General features: G+C 34.9%; 1 protein-coding gene across 2 annotated transcripts in view; it reads right to left on the reverse strand.

Annotated features, from left to right (window-relative positions):
• Positions 1-14,661, reverse strand: part of NCKAP1 (NCK associated protein 1) — a 113,275-nt gene that overhangs the window by 33,233 nt on the left and 65,381 nt on the right. For both annotated transcript variants that reach the window (XM_054478986.2, XM_054478984.2), the window contains 3 exons: positions 9,180-9,325; positions 6,641-6,773; positions 4,114-4,233 (listed from right to left, as the gene is read on the reverse strand). In XM_054478986.2, coding sequence (XP_054334961.1) covers positions 4,114-4,233; positions 6,641-6,773; positions 9,180-9,325 — 399 coding nt within the window. The remainder of the gene's footprint in view (positions 1-4,113; positions 4,234-6,640; positions 6,774-9,179; positions 9,326-14,661) is intronic.

Here is a 14,661-nt window from a genome sequence, read left to right on the forward strand (position 1 = left end):
GCCAAGCTAGAGGTTGGATTGTAAACTGCAGGCAAAAAGACAGCGACAATTTTTTAAATTAGCCACAGCATGAGGAGACATTTTCTTTTCTTTTCTTTTTTTTTGAGACGGAATTTCACTCTTGTTGCCCAGGCTGGAGTGCAATGGCACGATCTCGGCTCACTGCAACCTCTGCCTCCTGGGTTCTCCTGCCTCAGCCTCCTGAGGTGCTGGGACTACAGGCGACTGCCACCACACCCAGATAATTTTATTTTTATATTTTTAGTACAGATGGGGTTTCGCCATGTTGGCCAGGCTGGTCTTGAACTCCTGACCTCAGGAGATCTGCCTGCCTCAGCCTCCCAAAGTGCTGGGATTACAAGCGAGAGCCACCATGCCTGGCCACGAAGAGGTATTTTCTAAGGATAACTCTGATACTGGCAGAAGAAAACACTGAAAAAGGAAAATTGTAACAGAGCTGCTAGAAATAGTTCAGACAAGGCATGAAAAAGGGATATGAAATAGGCAAGTGTAATAAAAAAAATTTTAATGGGCAGATCTGAGACAGACTTCTGAGAAAAAATTGGAAGGATTCAGTAACTTAGATGTGTGAGAGAAGCAGGAATCAAGTATGACACAGAGGTTTCTACCTAACACATTGTTAAGACCAATAATTTTTAAAAAAAACCACACAGGTACAAACGAGAAATAATTGATTTCACTTGACAGGTAACAAAGCAGGCAAATGAGAAATGAGAAATAACATTTTAGGTAGAAGGAGAGCTTCACTGTACATTACAGTAGCCACATGTGAAACGTGCCCACTCCAAATTCAGCTGTGTTATAAGATAAACACCAGATTTCAAAGATTTAGTATAAAAACTATACAATATTTCATTCTTATGATTACATGCTGAAATAATAACATTTTGGGGTATATCAGGTTGAATCAATGCTTTTAAAATTAGCTTTACCTGTTTCTTTCTAAGTTTTGTGTATGGCTACTACAAAATTTTAAATTACATATGTGGTTTGCATAATATCTCCATTGGACAGTGCTGGGCCAAGGAAAGTTATTTAGTCATTATACCTAGATATTAACTAAAGCCATGGGATTGGTATTTGGGGAAAAAAATGCATAAGAAATTACACTGCATTTGTATTGTGACAAAGGAGTTCCTTCCTAAAATGAAAATTTCTATGGACATTTGCAACTTCAACAATATTAAAGAGACCAGAGTGTTGAATATCTATAACACTCTTCATAAGAGACAGAGCTACGAGAAAGGCTGGTACATCTTGTCACACCAGATAACAAGAAAGCTCTCAAATGACTATAAGGACTCCCACAAGCCGGGCTTCATCCCTGGGATGCAAGGCTGGTTCAACATATGCAAATCAATAAACGTAATCCAGCATATAAACAGAACCAACGACAAAAACCACATGATTATCTCAATAGATGCAGAAAAGGCCTTTGACAAAATTCAACAACCCTTCATGCTAAAAACTCTCAATAAATTAGGTATTGATGGGACGTATCTCAAAATAATAAGAGCTATCTATGACAAACCCACAGCCAATATCATACTGAATGGGCAAAAACTGGAAGCATTCCCTTTGAAAACTGGCACAAGACAGGGATGCCCTCTCTCACCACTCCTATTCAACACAGTGTTGGAAGTTCTGGCCAGGGCAATTAGGCAGGAGAAGAAAATGAAGGGTATTCAATTAGGAAAAGAGAAAGTCAAATTGTCCCTGTTTGCAGATGACATGATTGTGTATCTAGAAAACCCCATCCTCTCAGCCCAGAATCTCAAGCTGATAGGCAACTTCAGCAAAGTCTGAGGATACAAAATCAATGTACAAAAATCACAAGCATTCTTATACACCAATAACAGACAAACAGAGAGCCAAATCATGAGTGAACTCCCATTCACAATTGCTTCAAAGAGAATAAAATACCTAGGAATCCAACTTACAAGGGACGTGAAGGACCTCTTCAAGGAGAACTACAAACCACTGCTCAATGAAATAAAAGAGGATACAAACAAATGGAAGAACATTCCATGCTCATGGGTAGGAAGAATCAATATTGTGAAAATGGCCACACTGCCAAAGGTAATTTATAGATTCAATGCCATCCCCATCAAGCTACCAATGACTTTCTTCACAGAATTGGAAAAAACTACTTTCAAGTTCATATGGAACCAAAAAAGAGCCCGCATCGCCAAGTCAATCCTAAGGCAAAAGAACAAAGCTGGAGGCATCATGCTACCTGACTTCAAACTATATTACAAAGCTACAGTAACCAAAACAGCATGGTACTGGTACCAAAACAGAGATATAGACCAATGGAACAGAACACAACCCTCAGAAATAATGCCGCATATCTACAACCATCTGATCTTTGACAAACCTGAGAAAAACAAGCAATGGGGAAAGGAGTCCCTATTTAATAAATGGTGCTGGGAAAACTGGCTAGCCATATGCAGAAAGGTGAAACTGGATCCCTTCCTTATACCTTACACAAAAATTAATTCAAGATGGATTAAAGACTTAAACGTTAGACCTAAAACCATAAAAACCCTAGAAGAAAGCCTAGGCAATACCATTCAGGACATAGGCATGGGCAAGGACTTCATGTCTAAAACACCAAAAGAAATAGCAACAAAAGCCAGAATTGACAAATGGGATCTAATTAAACTAAAGAGCTTCTGCACAGCAAAAGAAACTACCATCAGAGTGAACAGGCAACCTAAAGAATGGGAGAAAATTTTTGCAATCTACTCACCTGACAAAGGGCTAATATCCAGAATCTACAATGAACTCAAACAAATTTACAAGAAAAAAACAAACAACCCCATCAAAAAGTGGGCGAAGCATATGAACAGACACTTCTCAAAAGAAGACATTATGCAGCCAAAAGACACATGAAAAAATGCTCATCATCACTGGCCATCAGAGAAATGCAAATCAAAACCACAATGAGATACCATCTTACACCAGTTAGAATGGCAATCATTAAAAAGTCAGGAAACAAAAGGTGCTGGAGAAGATGTGGAGAAATAGGAACACTTTTACACTGTTGGTGGGACTGTAAACTAAGTTCAACCATTGTGGAAGTCAGTGTGGTGATTCCTCAGGGATCTAGAACTAGAAATACCATTTGACCCAGCCATCCCATTACTGGGTATATACCCAAAGGATTATAAATCATGCTGCTATAAAGACACATGCACACGTATGTCTACTGCGGCACTATTCACAATAGCAAAGACTTGGAACCAACCCAAAGGTCCAACAATGATAGACTGGATTACGAAAATGTGGCACATACACACCATGGAACACTATGCAGCCATAAAAAATGATGAGTTCATGTCCTTTGTAGGGACATGGATGAAGCTGGAAACCATCATTCTCAGCAAACTATCCCAAGGACAAAAAACCAACCACCACATGTTCTCACTCATAGGTGGGAATTGAAAAATGAGAACACATGGACACAGGGAGGGGAACATCACACACTGGGGCCTATTGTGGGGTGGGGGGCGGGGCGGGAGGGATAGCATTTCGAGATATACCTAATGTTAAATGACGAGTTAATGGGTGCAGCACACCAGCGTGGCATATGCATACATATGTAACTAACCTGCACATTGTGCACATGTACCCTAAAACTTAAAGTATAATTAAAAAAAATAAATAAATAAATAAATAAATAAATGCTTAAAGTTGGAAAGAAAAAAAAAAGGGCTCCCACTAGCCAATGACGGGGCAATCTGAGCTTCAATCTGAATTATAAGTACAGTGGATTGAAAATCACCAAATATGCTTAATTCCAGTTCTTTTGCAACTTTCAATGAAATAGCAGAATCAGGTGCTAACACTACACACACATAAAAACTACACGTGACTCCTGATTAAAGAACACAAATAGTATGTAGAGTCTTGCCAAAAAGTTTACATCTAAGAAATTATACCTGTTAATGGAGTTTCACAGCAGAGGTATAAGGTTTACTAACAGTGTGGGAACTAAAGAATGGAAAGTAAAACAACAACTGGCTAAAAGCACATTTTCTGGCCTTCACACACAAATTTCCTATCTGTTGAAAACATTTAAATCATTACCTGGTCACTAAGGGTACACTGTTCTGTGCAAATATCAGTGATGAGATTTCGAGCTTGTTTGGCCATTTCATCTAGGAACATATTACATAAGGAAAGACTGCGATCTCCAATATGATGTCGCTGTGAAGGCAGAATAATAATAATAATACAAGTTATTAAGAAAGTATGCTGAATTAAAAAGACTTCTAAATAGACATGGAAAATTAGGCTATAGGTACATTCCGCAATAAGAAGTGAGGGTGGGAGATGTTAAAAATTGCTTTTGCCTCTTGTAACAACTAACTCACCATACTGTATTTGAACATAAATGACAAAGTATTTGGTGATTATGAAAGCAATATATAACTGGGAGGAGTCTTGACAAATCAGTATTTTGCTTAACATGAAAAACTATGTATTTAATTTTCAAATTCCACAAAGTCCTATATCCAGTTCTTAAATGTTAAGATATTAAACATATAATGTGAAAGGAAACGGATTTAGAGTACTGTTTCCAATCTTATTTCATTTAAAATCTATGTCTCTATAAATGTATAAATTGTGACATAACTTTGTATAAACAGGAAAGAAGAGCTCAAATATTTAAATAAAATGGTGAGAAATCAATTTGGTAACAGAAAGTCCAAGGCATTCAAATGTCTAAAATCAAACCCCATTGCTCCCAGGAAGAAAAAAAAAAAAAAAGCTGATCATGTATCCACCTCTACAGGATTCTCTTTTTAGTTTCAGTGGGTTGCAATCATGTGATGGTTTTTTTCTTGTCTATGGTAACCAGAATGTTGAGTACAAAACACTGTAAATTTTTGCACTATACATTTGTAATACTTTACAAAGAAATAAAATTTTTAACAGTTTTCCTGCCCTGACCTTCCATAATCATATATGTAGAGCTTACATACAGTATTTCTATGATGAAATAAATGTAAAATACATAAAATATAAAAATACTTGAGCATAGAAAATAACTTTTCCTAGATCTATGATGATATCTAACGTATTTTATTTAAAATGCCCTGTAAAACTTTAATAGAAAGTCATATCAAAAAAAAGATTTACAACCTGATATAATTAAATATTGGTTCACCTTAGGAAAGATTTCAATTAATAAACACTTAGTGTTTTGTTTAATCAAATTCTGACTCCTGAAAGACATAAATCTTCTAGTATTAATTCTTCCTGAAAAAAGAATACTGAATTAAGACTGCTCAAATTTGTTCTTTACAGATACTAACTTACTTAAAATACAAATCTGATTTCACTACTCCCTTTCAATAGCTCAGAAATGCTGAGATGGAGAAAAATTAAGGTTTAACATGTCATACAAATCTCTCTATTATCCAACCTCTGCCTTTGGCTACGGTGCCAAGAATAAAGTTTGGGAGAACAATGGCAGAAGCAAAGAGACCACTTGGGTAATCCAGGCAAAGATGAACTCCATTTAGAGTACATATGAAGAGTATCGTAAATCTGAACTGTAATAATGACAACAGCAATGGAAAGTAGAGGATGGATTCAAGACATGACATATAAATAAAATTAGAAGGATTTTATGGGTAATTTAATGAAAAGAAATTTGATGGTAAGGAAACAAGTTAATAATACATCTCAGGTGTCAAGTTTGGGAGAAAAAATCTATTAAATCTAAAAAATTCATAAATCTATTAAAATTGGTGGTATTAATATCCTCATAGGTAGAAATTCTGAAAGTATTCCCTAATAAACTTCCTGTAAGCTAACTTCTGTCTCAAAGTTGGCTTCCCCTGGAATACTGGCATACAATCTGCAACAGATGTTGTCTAATGCTTAAAGAAACTGACCATGTTCCTGCTATCTCTAAGTTTGTTTTCTACAAGTTCTGCAATTTTAAGTAAAGGGACTAAACACTAAGTTAAATTATAATAAAGAAATATATTATTTAATCTTTAAATTCTTATCACACTTAGAAAATATTTCTTCTTTAAAGATTAGAAGAAACACTGAGTACATTTTTCACAGATACTTGGCATCAACAAAACTATCAAGCAGTTCAATTACTCTGCAACTGTGTGTGTGTATGCACATGCATGTATGTATCCCACAAGTATCAGCAAATCTGGATTTTGCTTAATATATTAATTAACAATTTAGTAATAATAAGTGAATCTCTCTTTGACTTGTTTATGTTTATTCAGTAATCCATAAATTTAATTTTCGAGTCCTTTCCATGACAGTTTAAGAGGAAAATTAAGTATACAAAATCAATTACTATATAAATCTTTTCCACAGATATTAATACCTGACCCACCATTTATCTTAAAAAAAGGTAATTCCAAGTGACTTTATGGTATGTTCTTATTATATTTATGTTTATTTATCTATCTATATATTAAACCTATGTATCTGTTCAAGCACTTTTCTGATTCTGCATAGAGATGTATTCGATGGGAAGCTAAGTTAGGTAATCATGACTGTAAATACTTGGTTGGCTACGGGTTTGATCTAGTTTACTTTGCATACCATATAACTCACAGTAGTACACTATAATTACCTCTTCTGGACACAGTTCATGCGTGCAACTCATAAAATGAGTGCAAAGTAGTGGAAATGCAATTGAGTATCTTGATTGAGAAGGTAACTCCAAACACTGTTGAAACATCTTCTCAAAAGCACGACTATAAAAACTATATAAACAAAAATCAGAATCACAATTTTTACATTTAAAGTAAGTTTTCTGATATAGTACTTTACAGTTAATTTGATTCAAGTGAATGAATAACTGGTAGCACTGATTTAAGAAGAGAATATTTTTCCCCCAAAGTATCTTTTACACACCAATAATTATCCCAGAGTAATAAAAACATTATTTATATAACATTAACAACATTTTAAAAAATAATAAACCATAATCTATGGCCTCCTACATAATCAAATTTCATCAAAGCTAAGTCACTATAAATAGGAAAAAATACCATTATTATGGCTGGGTGTGGTGGCTCATACCTATAATCTCAGCACTTTGGGAGGCCAAGGCAGGTGGATCACTTGAAGCCCAGGAGTTTGAGACCAGCCTGGGCAACGTGGTGAAACCCTGTCTCTATTTTTAAAAAATAAATTTAAAAAAAAGAGAAATATTATTTTATGAACCACTAAGAAAAAAAAAAAACATTGCCAATTAAATAATCACATGCCATCAATTTTATTTTTTTTAAACTTTTTTTAGACGGAGGACACTTTGTTGCCCAGGCTGGAGTCCAGTGGCACAATCACAGTTCACTGCATCCTTAAACTCTTGGGCTCAAGCAATCCTCCATCTCGGCCTCTCATGGTGCTGAAATTACGGGCGTGAGCCATGGCACCCAGCCTGCCATCAGTTTTAATTTGCATCCACATTTAAAGATGTTAAATCTAAATGTAAAAGAATGTGAGTCAATAAAACACTATATATCTTAGAGTAATAAGACAAACAGAAGTAGTAAACATTTCTTTATTTTGGATGTGACAGGCAAAAATAGAAAGCAACTATGAAAAAATATAAATAAAATTTAGGTATGACTGAAAATTACAAATTTCAAACATTATTCAAAGTGCTTTTAGTTCCAAGAAAGGGGATAGGACTTTCTAATTGTTGTATTCTTCTTTTGGAATAGGATCCTTTGCATAGCTAAAAATATCTAAACATACAATGTTTCATGTTCTACCTAAGGTAGACTTTGTGCCAGATAGACAGTAGTCCTGGGCTCCAAATAAACTTAAAAATTCTTGCAAATTTGACCTGTGATGTGCCTAAATCTAAAAAGTATACTTCCTAATGTGTTTCATTATTTCCTTTAAGAGGCATGGTTTCTCCACCTGGTGATTTGAATTTCTTCTGCAATACTGCTAATTCAAGCTTTCCTAACAAACTGCCAAAATCAACACAGATTATACTATTTTCCAAAATAAATGCAGTGAGAAGCTTTTCATGATGATCTCTATCCAATACATAGAAACTACTATTACCATCCACTGAGATCATTTCAGCATTTTAGAAATCAAGAGACATACTAGGTTATTCCAGTCCTCTTCCCTAAAGGAAAAAAAAGGGCCAAGAAGCAGAAAATAGAGTTGATATTATACAGCTTGAGGCGAGAATACTTGAGTTTTAATCCTAGCCCCACTGTTATGTACTTATTTACGAGACGTCTCACTCTGTCACTGAGACTGGAGTGCAGTGGCGTGATCTCGACTCACTGCAACCTCTGCCTCCTAGGTTCAGGCGATTCTCCTGCTTCAAGCCTCCCAAGTAGCTGGGACTACAGACACGTACCACCACGTCTGACTAATTTTTGTATTTTCAGTAGAGATGGGGTTTCACTATGTTGACCAGGCTGGTCTCAAACTCCTGACCTCAGGTGATTCACCCACCTCGGCCTCCCAAGTGTTGAGATTATAGGTGTGAGCCACTGCGCCTGGCCACCACACTGTTTATTAATCTGATCCCAACCAAGTTGACTTATTCATTCAAAGATTTACTAAACAACTACTACGACAGACACTAACAAAACAAATGATAGCCATTAAGGACCACATTTTCTGGGAGGAAGAGAGGGAAGAAAAATAAACTAAGTATAACAAAAAGACTCTAACAGAAAAAGAGGAGAATGAAGCACAATGCAGGAAGTAGTCACCACATCATCTTAATATTAATGTTTAATTTAACATCATAGAAGTGAAGTTACCAGGCATTTAATTTCCAACATTTGCTCTATTTGACCTTGATCTACAACATTTCTTTCCCTTTAGTCTAATCATGCAAAGAAGGGCCTTAAGGTAATTTGGAGTGACTGTTTTCAACTCCTCAAAAAAATGTAAGAAACAAAAGTCACATCAGTAAGTTGCTCTTTTAGAGAATTAAAAATAGACATAAAATCCCAACTTGGTTAAACTTCTTTTTGTTGGCACATTTTAATAAAAGTCCACTATTCCCTTTATTCTTAAGGGTCTATTACTGAACTGTCTTAAGGACTATGCTAACACAAAAACAATCAAGAAACATATATCACATACTAAAACTTTCAAATCCAGATTTAGAGAAAATTACAACATACCAAAATATGGAGAGATCTGATGTTTCCACCAACATTTCCACCAAGGAATCTACCATTTTTGTATGAAAAATTATTGTATTCATCATCTTTCCAAGTTCTCTGTGATCTGCAAGGCCAAGTGAAGCCTTAGAGACACTAGTATATGCCTATAAAGTACAGAAAAAACAAAAGTAGTTTAGGTAGACATAAATGACTTTGGACTTGTCATTTTACAGGGGGAAAAAGCATCATTGAAAGATACTTAAACTATCTACTGTGACACTGACAGTAACATCTATTGTGTTAGTTGTCTGTAGTGACCCTACCTTGAAATTCCTATCAAGAATTTATTTAGTAAACTGAAATACTAATGTCCATAAAACAGTGTCTAATATATGAGTCATTCACACTGAACCCCAAAGGAACTGAAGTTACAATATCAAAAGTGTAAAACAATTAATTGTCATATTAACCATACCAAAAGAAATCTTCAACCTAATTTAAGAGACAAAACACACACAGGAAGCAATCAGATAAAACTAAATACTGCATATGTTGATTCAATGAGGTTTTAGAGTATAGTGATTCACTAAAAACTGGATCACATAATACACTGTATTAATTTGACAAACTCTAGAAAAGTACTGAAGATAGTAAAAATTGGTGTAGTTTGGCCAAAAAAGTGATAGAACTAAACGAAAATCATTAAGATAGGTTGTGGGGGAAAAAAATTCTATAACTGGGATACCAAATCACAAAAAGCAGATCATGTCCATGGATAGGGGACATTTCAGAAGGGCCGAGAATAAGAATAGAAGGGGTGCCTACAGAATAAATACTGTTTGTTACGGCTAGAGTTTGAGTACAAAGAAGAGAAGGGAAATAGTAAAACATGAGATTCAACCAGATCGTGAACAGCCTGTATACCACGTTAAAGAATTTAAACTTTTTAGTGAAGCACTAAGGGTTCTATGTGGTGGCCAGTTTTTGTTTTAGAAAGATTACTCTGTATAGTGAGGAAAATAGGGAAGCATGACTGGGAAGGGAAAGGAAGCAGAAATCTATTAGAAGGCAGTAGTGGCAATAAGACGGCATTACAATGGTCTGGTTTTGAGTAATCGTAGTTTAAAAGAGTTTACTCTGGGAAATAATTACATATAGTGGGAAATAGAAGAATTATAGATGATGGTCAGGATTTTGGCTGTTGGGAGATACTCCTGCATGCATCTCATGCTCCCACACATCTTGCTGGGTATGTCAAGAAGGCAAGGCCTGAGCCACTCATTCTCTAGGCCATTTCTTAGGGTTATACTTGCAGCTATCAAATTTGAGGGATGAGGTAATGTCTCCCTTGGAACAAAGAGCAAGTATGCTTACGGCTGATGATAAAATAGAGGCTTCCTCAAATTTAGTGTTCCTTATCTGCAACACAAACAGACTACATGCACAGAATTCATTTTGGCTCCTCTGTATCACACCTGCAGAGCTTAGGGAAATAGCAGAAATAATGCATATACATTGATGCCTATGCTGCTTTCTGTGCAGTGAATGAAGTATTTTGTCTTTTGTCGCTGACCCGGGAGTCCCATATCTTCTTGCCAGCATCCATGAAACAGTAAGAGTGTAAATTATCACCTTGTAAGTAGGATAAAAATTAAACCTTAAACCCTACCATGGCAAGGGACCAATAGGTGGATGATGTTACTATTCAATGAGACAGTGACACCACAAAGGAGACTTTTGTATTTTGTTGTTTTTGTCTACCAGAAAAGAAGAAGGAATGAGGAAGAATGATGTCAATATTCTGACGACAAAATATACTTGACATTTACCACAAACTAAGCCTAAGGAGTTTTACTTACCATTTATCAGCTTTAGAGTACAAACAGGAATTAGCTATAGCTGTGGCCATGAATTCAATAAAGAGTTCCATTAACTGTCCCACATTTTTAAAAAGCAGAATTTATTCTTCTCATCAGAACATGGGATATTCTCCAGGAGAGACCATATGTTAGGCCACAAAACAAAGTTCAACAAATTCAAAAAATTGAAATCATATCAAGTATCTTCTCTGACCACAGTGCAATAAAACTAGAAATCAACAAGAGGAACTTCGGAAACACATGGAAATTAAACAATATGCTCCTGAACAATGTAGAAATTAAGGAAATAAAAAATTTATTGAAAGAAATAAAAACAAAAACATGATATACCAAAACCTATGGGATACAGCAAAAGCAGTAATAAGAGGAAAGTTTATAGCAATAAACACCTATATTAATAAAGTAGAAAGACCAAATAACCTAATAATGTACCTTAAAGAACTAGAAAAGCAAGAATAAACCAAACCCAAAGTTAGCAGAAGGAGATAAGTAATAAAGATTAGAGCAGAAATAAAGAAAATTCAGACTAAAAAGAATACAAAAGATCAACAAAATAAAAAGTTAGTTCTTTGGAAAAATAAAATTGACAAACCTTTAGCTAAATTAAGTAAGAAAAAAAGAAAGAAGACCCCAAAAAAATCAGAAATAGAAAAGGAGACATTAGAACTGATACCAAAAACTTCCAAGGATTAGAGATTATGAGCAACTATATGTCAAAGAACTGGAAAACCGACATGAAATGGATACATTCCTAGACACATACATCCTACCAAGAAGAAACAGAAAACCTGAAAGGACCAGTAATAAATAATGAGATAGAAGCAGTAATAAAAAGTCTCCCATGAGAGAAAAGCCTGGGACCTGATGGTTTCACTGCTGAATTCCAGCAAATATTTAAAGAACTAATACCAATTCTACTCAAACTGTTCCAAATAATTGAGGAGGAAGGAATACTTTCAAATACTCATTCTACGAGGCCAGCATTACCCTGATACAAAAACCAGACAAAGACACAAAACTACAGGAAAAGAAACTACAGGCCATCATCACTTATGAACACAGATGCAAAAATGCTGAACAAAATACTAGCACACAGAATTCAAGAACACACTGAAAAGATCATGATCCAGTGAGATAAATACAAGATGGTTCAACATATGCACATGAATAAGGACAAAACTGTATAATTTTAATAGATGCTGAAAATGCATTCGATAAAATTCAACATCTCTTCATAATAAAAACTCTTAACAAACTAGGTATGGAAGAAAACATAGCTCTTAAAAAACTAGGTATGGAAGAAAACATACCTCTTAACAAACTAGGTATGGAAGAAAACAATAAAGGCCATAGATGATGAACCCGCAGCTAGCAATACAGTGAATCAGGGAAAACTGAAAGCATTTCCTCTGAGATTTGGAACAATACAAGGATGCCTGCTTTCAACACTTTTATTCAACACAGGACTGGAAGTCCTAGCCAAAGCAATTAGACAAAAGACATAAATAAAAGGCATCCGAACTCGAAAAGAAGTCATCAAATTGTCCTTATCTGAAGAAAATATGATATTATATTTACAAAAACCTAAAGACTCTATTAAAACTGATCAACCAATTCAGTTTCATGAAATAAACTCAACATACAAAAATCAGAGGCACTTCCATGTGTCAACAGCAAACACATTGAAAAAGAAATCAAGAAATCTCATTTACAATAGCTACCAAAAAAAAAGCCTACGAATAAACTTAACCAAAAAGTGAAAGATCTCTACAATGAAAGCTATAAACATTGATGAAGGAAACTGAAGAAGACACAAAGAGATAAAAAGATATCTCATGTTCATGAATTGGAAGAATTGATATTGCTAAACATACCACCCAAAGTGATCTACAGATTCAATGAATTATCTATCTAAATACCAATGACATTCTTTACAGAAACAGAAAAAATAAATCCTAAAATTCATATGGAACAAACAACAACAAAAAAACTAGAAGAGCCAAATCAATCCTGAAAAGTACAATCCAAAAAGTACAAAGCAGGAGGAATCACATTACTGATCGCAAAATCTACTACAAAGCTATAGTAATCAAAACAGTATGGTGTTGGCATAAAAGCTGATACAAATATCAATGAAACAGAACCCAGAACCCAGAAATAAATCCACACGTTTACTATTAGCTCATTTCCAACAAAAGTGCCAAGAATATACACTGGGGAAAGGACAGTCTCTTCAATAAATTGTGCTGAGAAAACTGGATATCCACATGTAAAAGAATGAAACTAGACCTCTCTCATCATATAAAAAAATCAAATGAAAATGAATTAAAGACTTAAATGTAAGACCTGAAACTATGACACTACTAGAAGAAAACACTGGTGAAACATGCCAGAATATTGGTCTGGTCAAAGATTTCTTGAGTTAGACCTCAAAAGCCACAGTGAACAAAAGCAAAAAAATGGATAAATAGGATCACATTAAGCTAAAAACCTCCTGCACAACAAAGAAGGAAACAATCAGCACAGTGAAGAGACAACCTATAGAATGAGAGAAAATATCTACAAACTATTCAACAGACAAGGCATTAACAATCAGAATATATAAGGAACTCAAACAGCTTAATAGCAAAAAAAACTGATTTAAAAAATGGACAAAAGAGCTAAACAGACATTTCTCAAAAGAAGACATACAGGTATATTTTTAAACCACTCACCATCGAGAAATGCAAATTAAAACCACAATGAGACATCATCTCACCCCAGTTAAAATGGCTATTATCAAAAAAACAGAAAATAAATGCTAACAAGGATGTGGAGACAGGGGAACTCTCATATACTGCAGGTGGGAATGTGAATTAGTAGAGCCGCTATTGAAAACAGTAGTGTCTGAGGTTCCTCAAAAATTTAAAAACAGATCCAGCAATCACACTGCTGGGTATATACCCAAAAGAGAGGAAATCAACATACTGAAGAAGCATTTGCACTCCCATGTTTATTGCAGCAATATTCACAATCGACAATATATGGAACCCAACCCAGGTGTCTATCAATAGATAAATGGTAAATATATACACAATGGAATATTATTATGCCATAAAAAAATGAAATCCTGTCTGTTGCAACAACATAGATGGAACTGGAAGTAATTATGTTAAGTGAAATAAGCCAGGCACAGAAAAACAAATGTCACATGTTCTTACTCCTAAGTGGACGCTAAATAAATTGATCTCATGGACGCAGAGAGTAGTATGATGGTTATAAGAGGCTGAGTAGGGAAGGGAGGAAGTGGGAATAAAGAAGGATTGGTTAATGGGTACAAAAGTACAGTTAGGAGGAATAAGAACTAGTATAGCACAATGGGGCAACCATAGTTAATAATTTTCTGCACCTTTCAAAATAACCAGAAGAGTAGATTTGGAATGTTTCCAATATGATGATATGTGTTTGAGGTGATGAAATATTCCCACTACCCAGATTTGTTCATTATACACTGTATGCTTGTATCAAAATATCACATGTACCCCATAAATATGTACAACTATTATGTATTCATAAAAATTTAAAATTAAAAAAATTAAATCAGAATTGAAATAACATTGTGAAAATAAATTCAGAAGAAA

This window comes from Pongo pygmaeus, chromosome 11, assembly GCF_028885625.2.
Source record: "Pongo pygmaeus isolate AG05252 chromosome 11, NHGRI_mPonPyg2-v2.0_pri, whole genome shotgun sequence".
Classification (NCBI taxonomy): Eukaryota; Metazoa; Chordata; class Mammalia; order Primates; family Hominidae; genus Pongo; species Pongo pygmaeus.